Source organism: Athene noctua, chromosome 5, assembly GCF_965140245.1.
Source record: "Athene noctua chromosome 5, bAthNoc1.hap1.1, whole genome shotgun sequence".
In the NCBI taxonomy this organism is placed as follows: domain Eukaryota; kingdom Metazoa; phylum Chordata; class Aves; order Strigiformes; family Strigidae; genus Athene; species Athene noctua.
This window is the reverse complement of record NC_134041.1, coordinates 24407234-24426783: the sequence shown is the minus strand read 5'-3', so window position 1 is coordinate 24426783 and position 19550 is coordinate 24407234. Positions and strand designations below refer to the sequence as shown.

Sequence of the window (19550 nt, the reverse complement as noted above, 5' to 3'; positions counted from 1 at the left end):
TTTAACATGTAAAGTATACTTATCTTCTATGGTCTAAAACTGAAAGTAAATAAACCCCAACAATTCAGAACACAATTGTTAACAGCTACCTGACAATTTCGACTGCTGACTTGCATAGCTTGATGTTCTGGAATGTCCACATGCACCAAGTTCATCTGGGACTGAGGCACTCTTTGATGAGATATCTGTAACACGTGCAAGTCAGATACTGTTGCTAAAGCCAGCTCTGTTATTACTTTGCCTGTAATCTTGATTAGACTCAAATGTCAGATTTCCCAGAGGGATTAGGGACTTGACACTGGTTTTCTACAAACCCTTTGAAGATTCAAGTGCTGTAAAAGTACCATGTGTGTTAACAAATATGCATTTGCCCCCCAAAAAATCATAATACATTTCTGAGTAAAACAGAGAGTACCATTGGGTTAGAAAGATTTATATGAAATGTCTTTTTAGATGTTTTTACACTGTAGACACTGAAGAGATCACCATGCATTCCACAGTACCATAGTAGAATGGTGTGCAAGATGTTTTCTGCTTGAAAAAGTAACTGTGGTTAAGACAACTTAAGATGTGTTTAAGGTGCAAATTAAGCTCCTAAGAGGAGCCTGAAACTTGTAAAAAAACCCACACACCCAAACACAGCAAAAAAATCCCAAATTTCAAGATGTACTAAAGTGTTTTAATAGTTTGGGGTTTTTTTCTAGTCTAAATTTCAGAGTAACTACTTCAATTTTAAACAATACTTAGGACTTCTACCACTCAGAATTTACTCAGTTATACCTATGCCTGTGATTTGTAAATTGAAAATCAAGGGCAAAATTTAATGCTCCGTCAAAATACCCAAAGCAAATCAAGAAATGTGTCGCACAGAAAATGAAATATTTTAAATGTTAAAAGGCAGGCTATCAATCAAATTTCTGTTCCTTCTTTCCATTAAAAAAACCATTACAAAAGTAAAAAAGAGATATTTCACTGGTGTTATCTAGGAGAGTGTGTCTCAACAAATAACCAAAGAAGGTCCCTTTGTGGGCCAACTGTCAGCATCCCTTTAATATCTGAAGTATTTAGTACATCTCCTTGAAGCTATGAAGCCAGTTATAAAAGAATTGAGAAATTAAGAGCATTATTTTATACCTGCTATGCCCAGATGTACTACTTTTAAGTTTTCTCCGCCTTTCCTGTCTTCATGCAATGATTCTGATTCTCCAGCAATTGCTATAGACATTGCTGTGGAAGGAGGCCTGTAAGAAAAATGCGGTTAAGATTTGCTGTACTTTTGTGTAATCCCTCTAAATTGATCAGCACAGATTTTTCTTTTCAAGTAAAATGGCATAATTCATGCTGTGCTTCATGTTAATAGGCTTGTAACTTTTTTTCTGAAAACATACTGCCTAGTCCCCTGTTAAAAAAAAAAACCAAAACCAAAAAAACAACCCAACAAAAAAACAACAAAGCTTTTGCTGTTGAGCTTCAGGACATGTACAGAATCCACCTGCTCAGCCCTCAGTCCTTCAGGCTTCTGGGGATCCTTGGAAAGGCTTTTCTTTTTTTGATGATTGGTAAAGTGATATGTGTTTATTTTGAAGTTTGTTTGTTTTCTTTAAAGTGTATAAATTGCAGGATAATTTACATGCTAAGAATATACATAATTCAGTACTTCATGGAATACATGACAAGCTGGTAAATTAAAAAAGAAAAAAACCCAACAAGCTGGCATGACAGTTGGCCTGCTTGGCTTGTGCAAAATAAATTAATTAGAAAATGACAAAGCAAAAGTAATCTCTTGCAAGCAAATACAACTAAAATACATTTCAAGATGTTACCTAGAGGTTTTTTAATGCTTTGTTTTTTCTGATTTTGAGAACGAACTGTTGGTCTGCATACAAATGACTATTTGTTGACATTTTTAGATTTGACATATTCAATAAATTAGTCACTGTCTTTATGTACAGTAACATATCCCCTCTTACGTTTGGGAAGGAGAAAGAGACAAAGCACTTCTGAAAATGTAATGTTTGTGTGACTTAACTGCCTAACATACTTCTGAAAGCAAGAACTGAATGCTTTCAGGGATGTCACCCCAGATCAGACATCAAACCTTTTAGGCTTCTTCATAAAATATGTAGCTGATTCCAGCTTGTGAAATTGTTTTAAGGTTTATTTTTCCTTCTACGAAGAACATCTGGATTAGATAAATTTTTTGTTCTGTTTGTGTTGAAAGTTTACATTCCAGGAAATGGTTATATCATCAGAGTTTGGAAGAAAATGCCAAGTCTGAATGATTTCTGTTTGAGATTTTTTCCTAGGGAGCCAGAAAAATATTTAGGTACTAATTTCAACTACTTTCTTTACTGGCTGGTACCAAATACATAGTTTTATTAGCATACAAGAGTAATGATTGGTTAGCTGCCTTTGAGAAATTGTTTATCAGTATCAGTGATGTGTTAATAGGTCTGACTCAAATCAAGAGGTGGTAAATAACCAGGGATACAGAAAAGCTTTGCCCAATCAAACAAATTCAGATAATATCCTCTTACTATTTATTCAGTATGCACAAGATGAGATTTCACAGTGTTCTGTTCTTATTGAAGAAGAGAGGTGAAAAGGCCTTTAATGGTGCAAGGGGACACTGAAGAGTTCCTGCAGTGAATCATATGAGCTAGACTGGTGCAGGCAACATTCCCAGATCTCCTCAGAAACAACGGTAAGGATACAGCCACAGCAGTAATGCACAGTCTCTCGTTGTTACAGGAAACAGTTCTCGATTGTCCTAATAAAACCTACACGTCATGAGTTACTTAATACTTGCATCTCAGACTGAGTTAGGAGATCATGCTGCTTTTCTTGGAGCTGCAGCCTCTCTGAACTTTAAACACAACCTTTTTTATTTAAAGAAGACTTCAGTATATGTTTACTGCTACAGATTAAGCCTGTATGAGATCATTATCCCTCTTCACTGGATTATTCAGGGGGACATTGATTGCCTACATTAATTCAGTTTATGAGAGTATTTTGCTTTAAAAAACTAATCTGTCCTGAAGTGGTTTATTGTGTAGTTACAAACTGCTACACTATATCTTTACAATGGAAGATACCTTTGATCCACCATAAAGTCTGAAAGTATGAATGAAAGTTGAGAACCTCCACAAAAAAGCAGAGATTGACATAACAAGGGTGAAGCTAGCAATATTTTCCAGATTATTTTCCTTAAACTCATTTTTTCTTTTCAAGTTATATGTAATACTTGGAACTCTGCCTTAGATTGTTTGTGAAATGGCTAACATGAGAACAAGCATGTTGTCTCAGACCAAAGGTCTGTCTGGCCTCACATCCTGTTTCTGTCAGCAGCAAACAACAGATACTAAAAGATTATGGCACACATAGCAATATATCTCCTGCATATTCTTCAAGCATCTCCTCATCTGTAGCTTAGGTATTTCTTGAGCCTTATAAGATGTTTTATGCTTAATAAACCTCCACAATTTTTTATTGATGTGAACTGAAGAAAAATTTTACTTAAACTAGAACTCAAGGGATCAAATTTATTTTGAAATAATTACTTCATCAGCCCCTCCCCTAGATATCTTGTGCAAGCAAAATACAACTAAGTTGGTTTAAACCTGATCTAGACAAAATTGTCATCTGCTGTTACGTAGAGTTACAGAATCACAGAACCATCAAGGTTGGAAAGGACCTTGAAGATGATCTAGTCCAACCATTAACCTAACACTGACACTTCCCAACTACACCATATCCCTCAGCGCTGTGTCAACCCGACTCTTAAACACCTCCAGGGATGGGGACTCCACCACCTCCCTGGGCAGCCCATTCCAACGCCTAACAACCCCTTCTGGAAAGAAATGCTTCCTCCTATCTAGTATAAACCTTCCCTGGCACAACTTGAGGCCATTCCCTCTTGTCCTATCGCTTATTACTTGGTTAAAGAGACTCATCCCCAGCTCTCTGCACCCTCCTTTCAGGTAGCTGTAGTGGGTGATGAGGTCTCCCCTCAGCCTCCTCTTCTCCAGACTAAACAATACCAGTTCCCTCAGCTGCTCCTCGTATGACATGAATTAGAAAAGTTTCCCATTAAACTGAAAAGCACATACCCTTCAAACAACCCAGTCTACCAACATTCATATACCAGTATACCAATTACAGAAAAGCAGTGGCATTAAGAGTCTTGCAAGTACTGATGAGTTTTCCACACTGCATTCATGAAAGCAGATTCTATACATCTCTCTAAGACTATCCTTAAAATTAATGGCATTTAGGTTATTATAAAATGTCTCTTATAATACAAATGACATATGAGAGTTCTTCACTTTCTACTAATCAAGATAATTAAGTCATGGTTAGCAAGATAGTGGTGTTCTCTGGAAATAGGAAGCTTGCCAGTTGCACTGTTTCAGTTATCCACTAAGCTTGGGTGCATCATAACAAAACAGCTGATTAGAAAGAAGGCAACAATTTCATCTTACTAGGCTTTTCCCTAGCATGCCTGATTTTTCTGTCTTGTGGTTAGTTAGGGAAGCTAATGCACTCTAGCAAAACTTACATTTCCTTAAGCACAGATTAAGTATAGAGGCCAAAGGATCCTCAATACATCGCAGTGAATTTTCCTAGCTACCTCCCCCCTCAGATCTTGCATATTTTGCTAAGTTGCATAATGTCTTTGCTAACTAAATATCTGTTAAGTGCTTTCTCTTGTACTGAGTCACATCACACTTCTGGTTTTTGGTTTTTTTTAAAATAAATCTTTTAAAATCATCTGAGACTTCTGAATAAAAGGTGTAACAGCACATTTTCCAAACACAAGTATTAGATCACCCCATACCAAGTGTTTTCATATAAGCTTGCTGCAGGAACAGTTTCCCTGAAGTGTTTGGGGTTTGGGCTTTTTTTTTTTTTTCTTTGTTGGTTTTGGGTTTGTTTTTTTTTTTTTAATTACAGATGTACAGGTTATAAAGTACTATTTAACAGCAAGAACTATGATACTTCTAGTAGCATTTTTACCATGTCCATTGTTCAGCTACCATCCCATATTTTTGTGTCCCCTACCCTTTTTTTAAAAAATATTATTGCCAGATTGGAGAGATTTTAAAATGCACATTAGAAGAGTAATTCTAAGATGGAATGTATAACCAAAATACTATCCCACACAGATTTTTTTTTTTTCATAAACTTACATTTTAAAGCATGGGTCCCCAGACATTAGCTGCATGTTGATCAAAACCTACACATTAAGAAAACAAAACTCACTGTAAGAAAAAAATTAAATCGGTCTGTGATACGTGTTCATGTCACTAATTTATACTTGCCACAAATCTTACATTTAAGTAAAATAAAATGTAATAATCACATATGCAAATAAACACATTTATGCAAAAACATATTCTTTCTTAGTAGACTTGCAAACACCACAAAATAGCATTACTTTAAATGTGGTTGCACATACAAGATTCTGAAAAAAACACATAGATCAAGAAGATTCTTACAATCATTAATAGTTAAGATGACTTCAAGGGGAAAGAGACAAGAAATCTGAAAGAATAATGAGCAAACAGAATATTGTTTAAAACAGTGGGTGCTGAAGTATGTTCTTTGCTGAGTGTTTAGCAAACTGCTAGCATATGAGCACTGGTTGTGCTAACATCAGAGATGAAGGAAGCAAAATCACAAAACATAAATAATGCCATAGGACAACAATGCATTGAGAAGGCTTGTTAGCTGGGTCAAAGCCATCAATTAAATTTTTTTTTCCAGAAAAAGTCTATGGCTGTCTTAAAGAAGTCAGAAAGTGCATGCTTAAACAGTATACTCAATAGTATGAGAAATTAATCCTAGCGTCTTGGTAGGAAAAGAAATTTTTAAAAAATTTACTTGTAACATTCTGTAAGCAATTATTTTCAGGTTAATGCAGCTCATTCAATTTTTTAAACTCCCTGGACTAATACGAGAGAGCAGCAGGGTGTTTTTTTCCAACAATGCTCACCAATTGTTACACCGATTACTACCAAATAGAAAAGGAAAAGTTCTGGGAGTCATGGAGGTGTTGAAGCTGGCTTATACATAAATAAACTAAGAGATTCACTCTTAGAAAAGCTGCCTAGAAAGTTGCCCAGTCTTAAATATATAATTGCTACATTTATATGATTGTATTAACTTTTTCACTGTGCTTCCCTGTTCCATTTTTCAATTCCTGTTGGAATAGGAATACCTTTTGAAAGCTTTTCTTTTACAGCTATCTCACTCCATTTCAAAGAGTAGGAAAAATTCTATTTTTGACTGTATGGATTTTAATGATTGTTTCTAAACAATGCTGATGTTTTTGCTTTAAATACTTTTCCTTCTAGAAAGAAATTCAGCAAATATGTTTTGAATTAAGTGCTTAATAATACCACTTGTTCTCTGCTTTATTAGTTTAACTATGATAAAAGGAAACATTACTTTGAGAATAGAGTTATCCTGTCTTGTATTTTTGGTATCATAACCTTCCAGTAAACAGCGTCGAGTGGTATTTCCCGATCCAGCAAACTCTGCTAGATTTAGATCTGCAAATCCCAGCTGTTAAGAGAAAATTACAAAGTTAGTAGTAAGCATATTACTAAATGAAGGTACTTGCTACATGTACAGTATTGAGTGCCACTCAACAGCAGTTTCTCTCAAATATGAGTAAGAAGATGCCTATTAAAGGGAGTAGCCTAAGGCAAAAAGCAGAAAACAAACTTTGAGTGTCAAAATCTGCCTAGCTCTATTTTCAGTTAAAAACTAAAGTCTCAAGAGAAAAAAAATTAGAGTTTTCTTTAAAAATAAACTCAGGCAGAAGAGTTTACTTTCATCAACCCTTTCAACATAGTAAATTCAAAGAAAAAACATTCTGGTGGTACAAAATTATGATATAATTATTAAACACACAGAATTCCAACACCACTGTGTCACTATGACACACATAATGAAATCATGGGTATTAGAGTACTATGCTGAAATTACTTTAAAAGGGCATAAAATCAGACAAAAGAAAAGGTAATTCATAAACAAAATTAGATACATCTCAGTTTACCTTTGCATATGCCTTTCCTCCTTTTAACTCCTAGAAAAAAAGAAAAAAAAAAAAAGACATGCCATTAAGCCATTAAAGATACTGACTAGGGTTTATTTGGTTTGGTTTTTTAGAAAAGCAAATACTAATCTTCATTTTAAAATAACTCAGCACACATTTGCTAGGCTGTACTGTGGTCATTTAGAACTCGGTATTAATAATGTCCTCAGTGCAGGCCAGCAGGAGACTGTTGTCTTGTGGCGGGGTTGGGGAAAGAGGGGGAGTGCCTGTTGCCAACCAGCATTTGGCTCTAGCTCCAAAGGTAGGAAGCACTGCATACAAAATTCTGCTACTTAGCACAGTTCAAGGCTTCTAAGTTTACTGCTGCTCACTAGAAATATCTAGAAAGAGCTAACTTTATAAAGACTCATGAGTGATTCCTTTGCTGTCCTGCTGGAATAAGTGGTTTTTTTCAATAAGAACATAAAAACCCATGAGTTAGTCAAACTAAGGTAATTAAGGAGATTACTATAAAATTTTGACTAGGAGAATACCTGGCACATGCACAGCTAAAATTTGCTTTATGAAGTTTATCAGACATTTAAAAATTAAAACAAAACAAGTGAAGAAGGAGCAGGGAAAAGAGGAGAGGAGGGAAAAATTGCTGCTTACCTTCCGTACAGACACCCTGCAAACACAAGTATCCAGAATCCCTGTTGTGGCACTGGCACTGATTTTACACATAAATAAGAACTTTTTCTTCCAGCGGACACAGTTTGCTTGTACTACCTCCCTGCAAATAGAGAGCATATACTTAGTATTAGTTGCGTATACGCTTAGGACCATAAAATGCAATAGGACAGCTCAAGAACAAACACTGGTTCCACTGTTTGTAGAGTGATCACTTCATGCAAAACCTGTTCCAAGGCCTGAATAATCATCCTTCATTCTTCTCTTTGTGTAAGCGAGACTAATAACTGTTTCAAACCTTGAACACAAAATGAGACCTACAGAAAAATTCAACAGCCATGTGTTTTTGCAAATGAAGGAGACCATGATTTCTTCAGGTTGTCTCAGGAGAGTGAAGGTTTCGTTAACATTATCTCCCAGGCACTGTCTTCCAAGCTGCCGAGCAGAATGGCCTCAAGATACATCTTTGACAAGCAGTTCTTCAATACAAAGAAAGGGATTGTCATACAAGCAGAATTAGATAAATTTGAAGCCTGGAAAATTACAAAGGAAATGATGCACAAATAACCAAATACAAAGTTATGCACTTGGGCCAAACAAGACTTTCAGCTACATACTGGGAGCTTGCCATTTGAGAGCAATTTAAGACGACTAATATCTGAACAGATTTGTTCATCACAGGAGTATTACAACCTGACAGTATGATTCAGCTGAGAAAAAGGCAAAATGTAGGATTCTTTCAGCTATATTAATTTCATTACATAAGGTTCAAATGGAACCCATAATTCTGTTTGGGAAACTCTGGTTGAACAAGAACAGACTCCAAAATGAACAGGAACAGGGAGAACAACTAGAAAACTCCTGTATCTTGTAAGGAAAAGTTACATATAATAAAAATACACTACTGATTCAAACACTTTAGAGACCAAATAACTAAGTCAAATAAAAAGTGGTTAGGACCAAAATAAGGCATAATCAAACAGCCACTTAAAACTGAAAATTACAAGGTATCAAACCGCAGAGCAAGTTTGTAGAACAGCTTTCAAATAAGAGAAGTAGGAACAAAACAAAAAAAAAAATAATTTACTGTAAGTAAAGATGAGGATGGTCAGTTTGTCAATAAGAAGGGACATAAGCACCGTGATTCTGAGGGACCTGCCTCAGTTTTCAAAAACTTGTTTTAGTCTCATGTTTCTAAACTCAACTCAGAACTATGGAGAAACTGTGATAATTTCTTCTACCACTCTAATCATTCAAGTAGAGTCTTCACATATTAAAGCAGTATTTGTCCTTTTCTTTCTCTTCCATTTTTCTAATACATACATTCCTATGTTTTATATTAACTTCTTACAGCAGCTTATTATTGAAGATCCAGTCTGACATCTTTAACAGAGGTAGAATTCTACAGTTCCATATAAGCTGGAGTCAGAGTTTCACACACTTGTGGAGAAATGATAAACCGTAAGGCTCATGCAAAAGCTCTGATTTGCTGTGCTCACTGGCACCGTGACTTCCTAAGGTGGGAATAAACTAGCCTGCCTAAAATGAGTCATTTTAATGACCACAACAGACTAACAGATTCTGATGATACAACACTGAGTCATATTCCAGCATATGACCTAAAAGGAACAGGCTCTGTACACCATGATCTGCCTTTTATCTGTTACATTTTACATTTTCAACTTTCCAGTGCTTTGGAAAAGAAAAATCCCAAACTGCCAGTATATGAGTTATTTAAATCCAGAATAGAACCAGAATTAAAAAAAAAGGCAAGTTACAAACAGTTACATCCTCTACTGCAAACAGGCAAAAAGTCATCAGAAAAATACAACCTTAAAGGGGATATTTGATGACTGATAACATTTGTTATACTTGGAAGGCTTAGGAATAACTACTGTAGCACCTAATGTGATAGTTGCTAACCTCTCAGGTAAAGAAAATAGTCAACTAAACGTCCACTGTCAAGCAGAACACAGCTATCTAAGTGCATGGGTACCTGGGGCTTGCATATTTGCAGGTTTCATACACTATGCTTAAAGATAATGTAACTCCTGAGAACACTCTGTTTTTCTGCAGGTGAGAGTGGTCCAGCCTTACTCAAAGTAACTTAGAAATGAAATCTCCAGAACTGATTTTCTTAGGTTCTTTTTTTCTAACATTTTGAGCTTAACCTAAAACCAGAAAAATAAAAGGCCCTCTTCTTTCTTAAAAACACCAGCACATCAAAAACAGTTTTACCACAGGAAAAAAAAGGAGAAAAACCTTCTTCATGAGCTGTCTACCTACAAATTTTTGCTTCAGATTGAGAAGGGATATTTATGTCACTATCTTAAGTCATTAATTCACTGCAGTACTCTGATCCTTCTGCCAACAGTTCTATCAGGGCAAACTGAGAAAGCTAGATACTTATAAAACAATACCAATGTCCTCTTGCAAGCACCAGAAGGAACAGGCCTGCACTGATAGTGAAAGACAACAGACTTATGGCCTCAACCTTGCTGGTAGCTACCCTAACTTTCAGGAGCCTGTTAGACTAAAAAGACTGAGCAGGAAGGTGATCTTGAAGGCAGATTAATTTAAGTGATATGGTTGGTCAAGATTTTCTTTCGCTAAAACTATCACATTTTGACACACTGGTAGTATTCCTCACAAAAGAACCCCAAATGTATAGACACAAAAAAATCCCAGAATCAGATTTTATATCTAGTTTCAGCACAGAGTAAGAATCTCAGTTTTAACACACCACTATAATTAAGAAACTTATACAGTAAAGGGGTAACTAAAAATGCTATTGCCTAGACGAAGTGATGGTTGTAGCTGGATGTGTGTTTTACCGGACTTTGAAGAATTACTGGAATTAAGTGTTACCAGGAATATCAATACTAAAATTCATGCAATTATACAAACCTTTATTAAGTTTATAAAAGCAAGAATTCTTCATGATCCTTTGACTTAGCCTCCTCCTGCATTCTGTCTCTAGTTCCAGATCAAGGTATATCAGCTATGGCCATGAATTCACAAGGAGCCTGCATTTGCATATTACTATGCATCCAATAATATCCGCAAAACAATTCCAGCCTCCAGTGTAATTTTGAAAACCAGAAGCAATGTAGATTTTCTGCTATTCATTATAAAGCTATAAAACAATGCTGCAAGACTGAAAGCATTCACTTGTCATCCATAGAGGTCAGAAAATCCCTTCTCAGAGCATTTGTTCAGCATACAAGTAGGACAGTTGCCATCACCCTTACCACTCTTCCCTTATCACACAGGGTACCACTGGGACTACTAGTAACAGAATCACTTGTCCTCTTCATCATTTTGCTAAGATCTTGTAGAGTTTTTACATCTGTAACATTTCCAGTTAATAAATAGTTTTTCCTATTAAAAAATGTTTCTCTAAACTCATAAGGTCAAAACAGTGTTTGTACAACTCAGTATTACGGTTCAGGTTGTGTTTCTGCTTCTCAGAACAGCCTTCTACTGCTACAGCAAACTACAGTCAAAGCAGCTTTATATTGTACAGTTACATAGTATTCCAGACATCACTAACATTATAGTAAAAGATAATTCAGTGAATATTAAAGTAACAAGATACAATGTAAGTGTTCTTAAAACCTTTAAGGATTTTGAATTTATTTCAACATACCAATACTACTAGATGTATATCATTGCTCCGGTAAGGAAGATAGCACAAAAACACTATGCTTTTGTAAGACTCAATCCCTTCATATCACAGGTCAGGATTTATTCAGGCAAATAATTTAATAACCATTAAATAGGATGATCAGTTTTAAGTTCTTACAAACAAAGTAAAAGTTGTAGTAAAAAGGCATCAGTTATAGATACCGATGCTCTAATTCATGTAAAAATAAAATCAAGTAAAACCAGGAATACACCTTCCTCCTCATAAGGACATAAAAAAAAGTATCATTAGTTTCTTTCACTGGCACATTGTTTTAAAAAACAAGATATTTGAAACATTTGTACACAATCTGCAAAAAAAACCCCAGACAGTTCTTCTAATTCCATTATATAAACAAAAATTGGACATATTTTAATGAAGGTAATTTTTGTGTAAAGAAAAGCACTAGCAAGTTGTTAGCCTTGTGCTGAAAAAAACAGTCAAATAATCAGAACATTTAACTTTGAAGAGTAATATCTTAAGTTTATGCGATTCTTAGTCCAAGTGCAAGCCTTTAGAAAATAAACAGTTACATTGATTGGTTACTATGGAAATGAACCCAGATAACTTCTTGGCAACTGTGCCTGTGCTACAGTGCATGCTAGAGAAAGCTTTCCGTTATGAGTCAGTTTCCTATGAGCCTCACACTCACTTTACCACATGCAAAGCAAAAACAGTTGTTTTATGAATCGAAATAGATCTTTGTTACTAAGATGCATTCAAATACATACTAGGTTGTAATTATTCAGTGTAACTTGATGAATGCATCTCTAAGACCTAACCAATAATAAAACGAATAGACAGATACTTTAGAGATAAATTGATTCCAAAGTATAGTTTGTTGCCATCAGTTTAACAATTTGTTTTCTTCTTTAGAGAGACAATTTCACACTGACTAAATTTCAAATGCAAGATTTCTGATATAGATAAGTCTTTTTCTGTATGTATTTTATGTACTGTACACAATTGCCATTAGAATGATGAATAAAAGTCTTGTTTTTTCTCTTTTGGTCCACAAAAGAGAAAATCAACAAGAAAACCAACACAAAAGAAACAACAAATCCTAATACAGTCAACTCCTCATCTTAATTTGTAAACAAGTGATGGGCACTTTTTTTTTTTTGAAAGGTGTTTATGACCAGCAGATAGTTTGTTCATTTTCACATGGGTAAAGGATATGCATAATGGCTTGTTTCAGCAAATAGCTACAAACACAAAAATAAATCACTTTTAAGGACCTTAAGTGTCATGAGAAAAATCCCTTCTTGGAGAAGCTTTAGCAGGAGAGGCTTAGAAATAAAGAAGCCAAAACTCCTTGTGGGCATTTACCAAAATACTGTGTTCCATTAATTAGAGAATTGTTTATTCAAGTTTTTATCTGAATTATTCTAGACAGCTAATTATAACATTTAGCCACATGGGAATGATTATATTAAACGGATTGTTTTTCTAGTGCAATTATTTTGGAATCATTGGTCAAAGAAACAAAAAATTTGGAGCATTTTTCAGTTTTAAGACGCCATTCAGTCTTTATATCACAGAATCATCTAGGTTGGAAAAGACCTTGAAGATCATCCAGTTCAACCACTGACCTAACAGTGACAGTTCCCAGCTACACCATATCCCTCAGTGCTGTGTCAACCCAACTCCTGAACACCTCCAGGGATGGGGACTCCACCACCTCCCTGGGCAGCCCATTCCAACACCTAACAACCCCTTCTGGAAAGAAATGCTTCCTAATATCCAGTCTAAACCTTCCCTGGCACAACTTGAGGCCTATCACTTGTTACTTGGTTAAAGAGACTCATCCCCAGCTCTCTGCAACCTCCTTTCAGGTAGTTGTAGAGGGTGATGAGGTCTCCCTCAGCCTCCTCCAGACTAAACACCCCCAGTTCCCTCAGCTGCTCCTCGTATGACCTGTGCTCCAGACCCTGCACCAGCTTCGTTGCCCTTCTCTGGACACGCTCGAGTCATTCAATGTCCTTTTTGTAGTGAGGGGCCCAAAACTGAACACAGGAATCGAGGTGCGGCCTCACCAGTGCCGAGTACAGGGGTAAGATCCCTTCCCTGTCCCTGCTGGCCAGGGACTACTTTCAGACTACTTAAAGTCTGACTACTATCAGACTACTTTAATATTAAACTACTTCTAGAAATACTTTTGGAGTCAATTGGGTCAGTACACTTCTTTATGTTAAGGAAAGGGGTGTTTACTTAGACATCTTACAGCTTTTGGACAGAACATGAGTTACCTACTCACTATAATTATCTTAAAAAAATAGCTTTTTCACCCCATGAGGTAAATGGGAATATTATTGTTATTATTTTTTTAAAGGTGGTAGTTTGATCGGAGGGTTGCTTTGGACTTCTAGGAGCTGTTGAGACAAGGTTCTTCAAGTCCGAAGTGAATAAAATGCCTTGAAAAAAGTTATCTCTGAGTGACTACAACTTTTCCAATATTGCCTAAGTTTTGCTTGCTCCTTGTAGGGCAAAATACATCACGTTGATGAGACAACCTGAGGGAATTGAGGTTGCTGCAGCTCTACTCCCCAGATCTAACCAGTAGTGAGGCTGAAGACATATTCCTGGGAAGCACCCACACGTCACACACACACAGCCAGCCATGCAGATCAGAGCACCTGCAGAGACAGCCAGCACCAGCAGCTGCATCCCGCTCCCCTCTCTGGATGAACAGGACAGAGGTCCGCTAGCAAGGCCCATATGTATATGGCTCCTAGGCTACACCACCTGCTCGCCAGCTAGTCCAGCTTAATCCCCAATAGCCTTTACACACTCACACACCTGCACTTGGTCCAGGTGCTGGCACCACAGGCACATAGGTCTCAGACTCCTGGCTGGTCCCACCCCAGCGGCTGGCACTTGGTTTCACTCTTCTGTTCTCTGCGGTTGCTGGCACCCAGGTGCTCTGGCCCACAATCCCAGGCCAGTTGCTGGCACCAAGACTCTCCCTCACACCAGCTGCTAGCACAACAGACATACAGGCCCCTGTGACTCACAGTCCCACTCCTGTGGCTGGCACCTAGGTCCACTCACTCAGGTCTCTCCTGTTGCTGGCACCACAGACACCCCAGGCCTGCTGATGCACAGTCCTGACTCCAGTTGCTGGCGCTCAGACCTGCCCTGTACACACAGAACAGAGAGCCCTTCACCCAGGGAGGAGTTAGAATGTGTAATGGGAAGATACAACAGACTGCACTGATTAGAAACAGGGCCTAGCCAAACAAATGCACCAACTAGCAAACTATTTATACCTAACTGGAACTTTTATCCCCTTAACCCTCTGTTTTCCCCACGCTTGTTCCTCCCCAAATCACCTAAATTCATCCCTTCCTCCACCCCTAGTTCCTCCCCTAAACATCCCATAATGTGTCTCATAGCACTATGCAGCACCTGCCCGCAGGCCCAGAGGTGCTGCAGTGTTAGCTCAATGGGATGGGTTTCCTGCCCGGAACATGGGGTGGAGACATGCAGGGGACAGCCCTGGCAGGAGCGGGGATGGGGTGTCCCCTTGTCCAAGTCCATCGTTTCAGCTGCCCATGTGCCCCTGTGTAGATGGGCCTTTCATGGGCTGACGGCTCCTGGGACAGGCCTGGGAATAGCTGGGGCAGGGTATTACCCTAGCTCCTCCACCCGCCCCTGCCTTTGCTTCCTGTGCTTATTTGCAGGTGTGCATATGAAATTTTATCACCTAACAGCTTCCTTCAGTCAACCCTTGGCTGAATAAACTTGATACAGTTAGCTCCATCCCTCTCATGCAAACACACTGTTTAGTAGATTAGAGTAACACAGAGTTTTTAGTGTAGGAAATAGTCTTTTAAAATGGGAACAATATCCCATTCATATACGTATTTTATCTCTCTTGATCTAAACCCTAACAGCTTTCTTCTGAGAATGCCAGAGCACCTAACAAAGAATGACAGTGTCATGCTCCCACCTTACAGAGACAGGAATTAAGGCATTAGCCTATAATCTAACAGTTTATCTGCCACACTTTCAGTGCCCTCAGTGGTTCAGGTACTTTACAGTAAGATTTGACCTTTCCAGACTACTTTTAGGATTAGGAACGTATTGTTGGATACATTTATACTAGGGAACACATAATGGTTAGGTCTGCAAGAGAAGAATACCCTCTTGCACCCTTCTTATCCAAAATCTACTTCCATTTAAAATTTGTGCAGTCTGACAGTTGAGGGAAAGATACATTACCAATGCAACAGGCTCCCAGAGCAATTGAGTGGCTGTCTTATCAGTCCAAATTCAAGCAAAACACTACTATTCAGTCTCCCAGGATCTGCCAAGTAGCTTGGCATTTCTAAAGTGTTAAAAAGCTCAGAATAAAATCACTACACAGAAATGTAGTCTTCTTTGGTTTACACCCACACAGCTGAAGTGTCAAACAATAGAGTTTACTCATGGTCTTAATATCTCTACTGTACACACAAACAAAAATATAAACAAGATCACCCAACAAAGAGATCCTTCACTTTCAAATTAAACTAAAATCCTTACTGCCAAGTTGAAAGTAAGCCCAACACAAATAGACAAATATGAAATTAATATAGGTATTCTAAAGCGAATAAAAAGAGATCTAGCACCAACGCCAGAACCAATTTTATTCACATATATTCTATGCATCTAATACACATAACATACATGCTGCCCATGCTACCAATTCCAACCTCATCACCTTTAAAGAACTTTGAGCTAAAAAGGAGCAAAAAATATTCAATATACGTTTTCAAATGCCAAGCTATACTTTAAATTGTTATTTGATAACCAGGATTCTAAAATTAGTCTTCATATAGAAAGATGCACCTTTTGAAGTTAGAGCTCAGAGCATGATCTCCAATGTATACATTGCAGTAATAAACTTATGCAAAGCTTCAATTTCTTTCTTATATTTGGGAAGAAATACAGTTTACTTTTCCTTTAATATTCTGTGTTTCCTCTGTGCCTGAGGCATATAAGTTGATACATTTTCTCCAACAAAAACATTTTTTTCCTAAGCATTGCAAAAAAAATCCAACAAAACCAGTCATTTACAAACAGAGCCTCAATGTTTCACAAAATTCAGCACTAAGCAAACCAGCAAACAGCTGGAAGAGCTCCACTTGCTTACAGTGTAGAACTCCCCAGTTAATTTGCTGTTAGTACACGAAAGCCTTTAACAGCAATCTTGTTCTATTCCATGTTTTTACTCATAATAAACAGGTTAAATCTTTAGCAACATTTCATGTCAAGTATTTCTTATAAAATACATATAAGCCAATCATCACATGGAAATTTAGCTGCCCTGGAATACTTTTACTTAGGAAAACCTGCTGGTTACAGGCAAATGCAGAGACCTCAAAGGAAATTAGCACTGTGAAGGGCAAACTCTATCAGCAAGACTGTAGCCGACAGTTCAAAGAAAGCAATTGTTCCTCTCTGTTGAACATTTGCGAGGCTGTAGCTGCAGCACTGTGCTGATTTTGGGCCTGTCTCGGTAGAAGACACTGATAAATTGAAACAAGTCCCAGGGGTATGAGATGTGGGTTTGGAGTCAGGGATGAGGGGATGAAGCACCTGAGGAGGAGAAGTTGGGAACGTGGGATTTTTGCAATCTGAAGAAGTAGTGAAGGAAGATCTAATTGGTATCTTCAGCCATCTATTGAGAGAAGATGGAGCCAGATGTTTCTTAGTGGGGAGCGGAGAAAGGAAAAGGGGCAATAACAAGAGAAATTCCAATAAAATAAGGGGGGGGGGGAAACGTTCACAATAAAGCCCGCAGAGGGGCCGGTGTCTACAAAGACTAGAAACCTCATTCCTACAGATTTTCTAAAGTTTACAGGACAAAGTTCTGATCTTTCTGATCTAACTTAAGTTAGTCTTGCTTTGAGCAAAAAGTTGGACTACATGGTCTCTCACTCCCCTCCACCCTAAGTTATTCCATGAACAGGAATAGTCCTTAAAATATGAAGGCAATCAAGTGTTATGGTGCTTGCAAATGGCAAGTTTATGACAGCAAAATACTGTGCTCCACACACTGTGCTTGGGTCAGGGGTGGGGAAAAAACCCAACAACATCACCAGCTCTTTTAAACCAAAGTGCCTATTCTCTTGCACAAGCCAGAGACACCCCCTGCTACCCCCCCCCCCCCTTTAACAGATGCCTGTCATACATCTCTTTTCAGAAACTTTTTCCTGAAAAGCTAGCTGTACCAGTACTTACAGTTACAATAGCAGAAGTCTCACAAGAATGAGCCCTGTTCATATCTGCAATAACCAGTTACATCCCGTGCAAAATGCAGTCCGTACAAACATTTCATCTCCTACTGTAGCCCAAAGATGACCCTCTTCAGACCTAATTTTATTTTATTTACTCCTTTAATTATTTGATTTTCCTCCAATCTATTTCAGAGATTTTCTTTCTTCATCCCTCTTATTTCCACACTGTTATTCTTCCACCTTTGTACATGAACTCTCCCATTAGTATTTTAGCCTTGTTTTCTTCCCCTTCAGCCCTGTCCAGAATATCCACACCAATCCTTGTATATCACCTGACCTTCCTCAAGCATATTCTCTAAATCTGTTGACTAATCCCATTTTATTGTAACTATTAGTGAAAGACTGAAAAGGTACAAATAAAATACATTAAGAAAAAAAAAGTTATAATTTGTGTAGAGAACAACTTCTTACCTCTTCTTCTCTACAGAGGGATGGGGCCTGGAAGCTGCTCAACTAACAGTCTCTTCACAACTGAGAAAAAACTAAATGGACATTCGGGAATCTTGAAAAGAGCAGCTACAAAATTTCAAGCCAGGATTTTTATCCCACCACCAATTTGCCTCACAGCACTTTATCCAACTGCAAATCCAGTCACAGCTGAAAAAGCTATTAGAAGTAGCATTATCCATTACCAACTCTGAAGACTGTCAACAGGGTTCGTACATCATGCAGGAAGACGAGAGTGATAGGGACAGTAATTCCATGTGACAGGTAAGTTTCTCTAGTAAGTACTTTTGTTTAAAAACAGAAAGATGGTTAAGGTGTGTTACTATCAGGATAAATTTTCTCTCTCAAATGCAAAAGCAGCAACAGGAAAAACAATGGTTAAAAAGCAATTTGAAGAGTCCAGTGAGGCAGAAAATGTACTTGCTGAAGTCACAAAAACCAGATGTAATTTTAGGCAGTCAAGTGATGCAGCCAAGCATCACTAGAAGTAAGAAGTACTTATTATCTGGAAGATAAGAAATCAATTTCTACAGAAGACAATTATGTACTCTAACCCGTATCTATTTGGAATAAGAATATATTCATGTAAGTAATGCAAGAGCTCTGAGACTGCCTCTCAGGACTCAAGAGTGTGCTGTACATAAAAAAAACCCTTCCCTGGAATCTGTTGGAGAATAAAATTTTTGATGAAAAAGTTACAGTTCTCAGCTGCTCCTAGCCTGTCATACAGATATTGATCATAATCAGCTTCTTAGTTTTTAAATGTTGTTTTGTAAAAGAATGAAGAGAGAAAGATCAGCAGTCTAAAATGTCAGAAATCAGATCTCAAAGGCAGAGGAATACAACCAGACTGAAGACTGCAGTCATAAAAACACACCAACTAAGAAGTCCTTTCCTTGAGTGGGGTGCGGGTGGAAATCAGGCTAAAAAAGTAACTACCAGGCTTACAGCTACTGTAGCTTGTCTATACAATACAGCGTTCAAAGTACACCCTCAAGAAATAAGATCCTTTACTTTCCAAAACTTCCTTGATTTCCTCATATCCCATATGCTGTTTTGCTGCTGGTCGTGCAACAACTCAGCCCATGAGCAGTTATCTACTCTGGGGGCCCATCAATTATTTCTTCAGCCTATTAAAATGAGGGCTGTTGCAGACAGCCTATACTTTCAACGTGTTTATGTCTGCATTGGGCTAGCCTTAAATAAATATGCTTAGTATTTAGTCAAGCCTAACCCTTAAAATAGTATTTTTCTGTTTAAGGTATTCATAGGTGTAATTTTTACCCTGGAATAGTTTTGTGTCCTTTCATGGTGCAGTAGACATTATGTGCATGTATTTTATGAGCAGGCAGAGTATAGATACATAGTACACTGGCATCTGCACAAGTACCCTGTATTAATG

General features: G+C 37.6%; 1 protein-coding gene across 6 annotated transcripts in view; it reads right to left on the bottom strand.

The window, feature by feature from the left end:
* EEIG2 (EEIG family member 2) overlaps positions 1–19550 on the bottom strand; it is a 34839-nt gene that overhangs the window by 11334 nt on the left and 3955 nt on the right. For all 6 annotated transcript variants that reach the window (XM_074906711.1, XM_074906713.1, XM_074906714.1 and 3 more), the window contains exons 2-7: positions 7715–7835; positions 7064–7093; positions 6451–6567; positions 5190–5236; positions 1135–1241; positions 90–185 (exon numbers count right to left, since the gene is read on the bottom strand). In XM_074906711.1, the coding sequence (XP_074762812.1) occupies positions 90–185; positions 1135–1241; positions 5190–5236; positions 6451–6567; positions 7064–7093; positions 7715–7835 (518 nt within the window). The remainder of the gene's footprint in view (positions 1–89; positions 186–1134; positions 1242–5189; positions 5237–6450; positions 6568–7063; positions 7094–7714; positions 7836–19550) is intronic.